General features: G+C 41.0%; 2 protein-coding genes across 2 annotated transcripts; one reads left to right on the forward strand and one right to left on the reverse strand.

Annotated features, from left to right (window-relative positions):
* Window positions 1-889: 889 nt before the first annotated feature.
* Window positions 890-2,500, reverse strand: LOC129717296 (uncharacterized). The gene has a single exon (XM_055667161.1). It carries the CDS (start codon window positions 2,498-2,500, stop codon window positions 890-892), a length of 1,611 nt encoding a protein of 536 aa, XP_055523136.1.
* Window positions 2,501-3,360: 860 nt separating this feature from the next.
* LOC129717297 (uncharacterized) lies at window positions 3,361-4,449 on the forward strand. Its single transcript, XM_055667162.1, has one exon. The coding sequence runs from the start codon at window positions 3,361-3,363 to the stop codon at window positions 4,447-4,449; it is 1,089 nt and encodes a 362-aa protein (XP_055523137.1).
* The last annotated feature ends 1,187 nt before the right edge of the window (window positions 4,450-5,636 follow it).

Below are 5,636 nucleotides of genomic sequence, written 5' to 3' on the forward strand. Positions count from 1 at the left end.
GAACCCGTAGTGTGTATTCATATATCGCATAGTTTCGTTTCAAATCGCAAATATGAAGTTGTGAAGTCGCATTAAATAATGAAACAACTCGGATAAGTAAACAAGCTTTAACAGTTAAAGTCGTATATATGAACTTTTTTCATTGTAGAAGTGTTTTGATATTTTGGAAATGCATGCATATCGCCTCCATTTTTGTGCGTATAAGCAACATTCGCAGCATCTTGTGCGATGTAACTTTCACGTATAAATGCACGTACATTGCGATCACTGTTTGCGTTATACGCGTAAATTGGTTGTCTGGGAAGTATCGTACATATATCAAGAAGCTAATATCGCTGCAGGGGAGCCTATTTTCGGTTCGGACGGATGAGTACGAGTCGTGGTAATCAGAACGGTTTCGAAGGACTTCAAACGGGCGATCACGGAGCTTGCGGTCCTTCCAATCGATTCCGACGGTAAAATGGACACATCAATCGTTTGAAACGGGCGGTTTAGACTCGACCGACATGTTGCCGAATACCTTGAAAGGAAAATAACGATTAACTGTAATTTAAAAATCACACATAATTATATTTTTTTTGCGGGTTTAAATTGATGCTTTTCGGTGGAACTAAACAACCTTTTTCTTATTTCTTTACGTTTCGACCTACTTGATTTCTTTCGGCCATCTTCAGAAACTTTATTGCATGAACAGAAAAACAGAGAAAAAAAAACAAAAAAAAACAATTACAACAAATTTTAAAAATTTTATAGAGGTACACTCACTAGTTCGCTGCCTTGCGTTAATCCATCACAGCGCGCAATTTAAATCTAAATAATTTTCCCCCCCGGGGTGGTCATCAGCTGTTACTTATGTCACTCCTTTGCGTTCGTTTCTCTTCCGTCGTCGTTATGTGCGTTGTTGCTCGTTTTTTAGTTTGTATGCCAGGTTGTTGTATGTATTGGAGAAACCGTCCACTTCACGTTGTAGGTTCACTGTCGTTTTGCTGTTCATTTTTATGTGGAGTATTTCAGCAGATAGCCTGCTCGCATTGTTGTTGATTCTCTCTAGATTTCTCGTTCGAGAGAAGTCAAAACTGTGGCCATGCTCCAGAGTGTGCTGCGTGAGTCCCGTTGCTGATGTGTTAGTACGAATGGAGTTTTTATGTTGTCCAATGCGTTTTTCCAATGTTTGTGATGTTTGTCCTATGTAATGTTTGTCGTCACATGCGCCACATGGGATGCTGTACACAACATTTATTTGTTTCATTTTTGGTACAGCGTCCTTCAGTTTGGTGAAAACCACATTTTTCACCTTATCCGACGGCTTGAAAGACGCCGTGATATCAAAATTTTTCAGCATCTTCCCCACCTTTTCACTGAGTCCCGGTACATACGGGAGCGAAACGTATTTCTTCGGTTGTTCGGTTTTTTGGTTGCCTTGGCGCGTGTTGTAGAGTAAGTGAACCCTTCCCTCCAGAGTCCGTTGAATTAGCGCCTCCGGGTAGTTGTTGTTACGCAGAATTTTTCTCGCGGTCTTTATGCTCTCTATCCTACTCTCCACATCCGTGAGTTTCAGTGCGCGATCGACGAGCGCAATGGCAGTGTTAACCTTGTGAGTATGTGGACTCTCCGAGTTATAGTCCAGATACCGACCATATTGCTGCTTCGGGAACCAGATCTTTGCTATTTTTCCTCCCTTGCTAATGAGCGTGAGATCTAAGAACCGAAGGGTGCCTTCGATCTCATTCTCTATTGTAAAATTAATTTTCTCGTGTCCCTCATTAAACTCTTTCACCACTTTTTCGATCTCTTCTTTCTTCCCCATGACAAAACAGTCATCCACGTACCGTCGATAGGTTCTGAGCGATATATCCTGCTGTTTCAGACGTGCTATTGCTTCATTTTCTAGTTTTTCCATGATGATGTTCGCAACTACCGGTGATGAAAGAGATCCCATGGGCACCCCCGCTCTCTGCCCATAGAATTTCCCTTCATATTGGAAGAAAGATGCATCGAGGACCGTTTTCATTGCTTCTTTGAAGCTGTTCCAAGGAATGGTGGTGTGTTCCTGTAGTTCTCCCCATCGTTCCTCAACACATTCGTACACCTCCTCTACGGGCACATTTGTGTAGAGAGATACCACGTCTAACGAATACATGACATATCCATCGGGTACTTGCACTCGTGAAATTTCTTCGGCAAAATCAAAGCTGTTGCGAACATGAAATTCGGTTTTTCCAACGAGTTTACCAAGAATAGCCGCTAAATATTGTGCCATCCGGTAAGTTGCAGACCCTACAGTGGATACTACTGGCCTTAATGGTCTGTCCGGTTTATGCAATTTCGGCAGGCCGTAAATTCTTGGTGGGTGACAGTTGTACACCTTAAGTCGGTATTTGTTTCGCGCATCTATGTGTCCATCAGTAAACCACTGTTCCACGATTAGGTTGAGTTTTTTGAGAGTTCTTGCAGTGGGATTGCCATATAGAGCCGTGTACGTTTCCTCATCGGTTACCATTGTTGTCATTTTCTGTCTGTATTCATCTGCTGCTAATATCACCGTTCTGTTTCCCTTATCTGCTTTCGTGACGTACAGTTCGGGATGCTCTCTGAGGTACTCTCTGGTTCGAATTATTTCCTTATGGATTCAAACGTTATTTTTCGTTCTGGGTTGTCTTTGATAGTTGATATAATTTAACATGAAGGTTGCCACCTCTCCTCGTATTCCCTCTGCTTCAGGTATTCCCTGGATGGCTGTTTCGACATCAGCGATCATCCTTACATATGGAATCGTGTTTTTATTTTGTACATTGAAGTTCGGTCCTAGCATCAAGGTTCTCTCGACGAAATCTGGTAAATTCGCTTCAGTTGTGTTCGCTATCCATTCCTGATTGTGGCTTTGGTTTCGAACGCTCTTATTTTTTAGGTCTTCTAGTTTTCGTATTTCTACAGCTTTTGATTGGTTGTATGTGTTCATAGCTCTTTTTTCCAACATGGCCTTCATACGCACCCAGTCATCTGCGCTGGTCGCTTCTTCTACCTTTCTTTGTAGATGAGACTTTTGTTCTTTTTTATTCTGGATCGTCCTTTTTGTATCCCGGATTGCTATGCTAATAAGTTTAATTTTATGTCTTCTGACCAGCTTTCTGACTTCATCGTTGGATGCGTCGTTCTCCATGTTGATACGCATTTTGTAGTTGAGGCATTTTGGTACGAGCTTACATCTTCTGCAATTTAGTAAATACTTCAGCCGGTTTTTTGATTTAGCCACTTTGACCGATATTTTCAGCAATGTTTTTATCCAAATGCCTACTTGTCGGCCATATTTCTTTCTTCCAATATGAAGGGAAATTCTATGGGCAGAAAGCGGGGGTGCCCATGGGATCTCCTTTATCACCGGTAGTTGCGAACATTATCATGGAAAAACTAGAAAATGAAGCAATAGCACGTCTGGAACAGCAGAATATATCGCTCAGAACCTATCGACGGTACGTGGATGACTGTTTTGTCGTGGGGAAGAAAGAAGAGATCGAAAAAGTGGTGAAAGAGTTTAATGAGGGACACGAGAAAATTAATTTTACAATAGAGAATGAGATCGAAGGCACCCTTCGGTTCTTAGATCTCACGCTCATTAGCAAGGGAGGAAAAATAGCAAAGATCTGGTTCCCGAAGCAGCAAGATGGTCGGTATCTGGACTATAACTCGGAGAGTCCACATACTCACAAGGTTAACACTGCCATTGCGCTCGTCGATCGCACACTGAAACTCACGGATGTGGAGAGTAGGATAGAGAGCATAAAGACCGCGAGAAAAATTCTGCGTAACAACAACTACCCGGAGGCGCTAATTCAACGGACTCTGGAGGGAAGGGTTCACTTACTCTACAACACGCTCCAAGGCAACCAAAAAACCGAACAACCGAAGAAATACGTTTCGCTCCCGTATGTACCGGGACTCAGTGAAAAGGTGGGGAAGATGCTGAAAAATTTTGATATCACGGCGTCTTTCAAGCCGTCGGATAAGGTGAAAAATGTGGTTTTCACCAAACTGAAGGACGCTGTACCAAAAATGAAACAAATAAATGTTGTGTACAGCATCCCATGTGGCGCATGTGACGACAAACATTACATAGGACAAACATCACAAACATTGGAAAAACGCATTGGACAACATAAAAACTCCATTCGTACTAACACATCAGCAACGGGACTCACGCAGCACACTCTGGAGCATGGCCACAGTTTTGACTTCTCTCGAACGAGAATTCTAGAGAGAATCAACAACAATGCGAGCAGGCTATCTGCTGAAATGCTCCACATAAAAATGAACAGCAAAACGACAGTGAACCTACAACGTGAAGTGGACGGTTTCTCCAATACATACAACAACCTGGCATACAAACTAAAAAACGAGCAACAACGCACACAACGACGACGGAAGAGAAACGAACGCAAAGGAGTGACATAAGTAACAGCTGATGACCACCCCGGGGGGGAAAATAATTTAGATTTAAATTGCGCGCTGTGATGGATTAACGCAAGGCAGCGAACTAGTGAGTGTACCTCTATAAAAATTTTTAAAATTTGTTGTAATTGTTTTTTTTTGTTTTTTTTTTCTCTGTTTTTCTGTTCATTCAATAAAGTTTCTGAAGATGGCCGAAAGAAATCAAGTAGGTCGAAACGTAAAGAAATAAGAAAAAGGTTGTTTAGTTTCACCGAAAAGCATCAATTTAAACCCGCAAAATAAAACAAACGGTAATGAAAACATGATTCAAACATAATTATATTTATTTACATGTACTTTAGAGGATCAACTCTTACGCTGTAATATAAACACACGCAAACAAACCACAGAACGGAAATTCTTGTAAACAATTTATCAAGACTTAAAAATAGTTCTCATTCCTATCCAGATTACATATCGAAGGCAACGTGTATCCGGTCGTTTTTCTTAATTGTTCTCGTGCTCTTATAATCAATGGCATATCATTGTTTCGACTGGCTCTCTCTAGTGAGCGGATTGCAAGTTGGACTATTTTTTTAAGTACTAGCAGTTTAAAAGATAAAGTGCCTGCTTTTGTCATAATCAAAGATATGGGGCTAGTAGCGAACGCACCCGATGCCATAATTCGGTTATATATATTGAAGCCATTGTCTGTATCAAAGTTTGGCCACCTTTTGTTAGTAAGCCGACGCCGTAAAAACTGGATGTAATGATATCAGATACAATTTTCAAAAGGGTGGTACGATGACCACGGTTCAAATAATTTCAATATTCGTAGCCGTAGATCACACGCTCTCTTTGTCAATTTGCAAGGAGCATTGAATCTTAGAGATCGATCTAAGGTGACACCCAGAATTTTAAGCACATTTTGTTTTTGGTATTTTTACCCGATCAATGCTGATGTTCCTCTTAGGTTCTCGTCGCACATTAGGACTGCAATAGGAGATGCTGGATTTTGTTGGGGAGATAGAAAAAAAAAAACAAACGTAAGCTGGTGATCCTGCTCATTTAGTTTGTCCCGTTGTAAATGAGCTACTGTCGAACCGTTTTCAACGATACACGACCAATGAATGCAATGATACAACAAATGAAACAAAGTGATCAAATACTTGAAAGAATGTGAATTTTACAATTTAATATAAACTTACTAA

This window comes from Wyeomyia smithii, chromosome 1, assembly GCF_029784165.1.
Source record: "Wyeomyia smithii strain HCP4-BCI-WySm-NY-G18 chromosome 1, ASM2978416v1, whole genome shotgun sequence".
In the NCBI taxonomy this organism is placed as follows: domain Eukaryota; kingdom Metazoa; phylum Arthropoda; class Insecta; order Diptera; family Culicidae; genus Wyeomyia; species Wyeomyia smithii.

Excerpts from the sequence above, each read along its gene's own strand:
- LOC129717296 (XM_055667161.1), bottom strand. The coding sequence starts at position 2,500 with ATGGTAACCGATGAGGAAACGTACACGGCTCTATATGGCAATCCCACT.
- LOC129717297 (XM_055667162.1), top strand. The coding sequence starts at position 3,361 with ATGGGATCTCCTTTATCACCGGTAGTTGCGAACATTATCATGGAAAAA.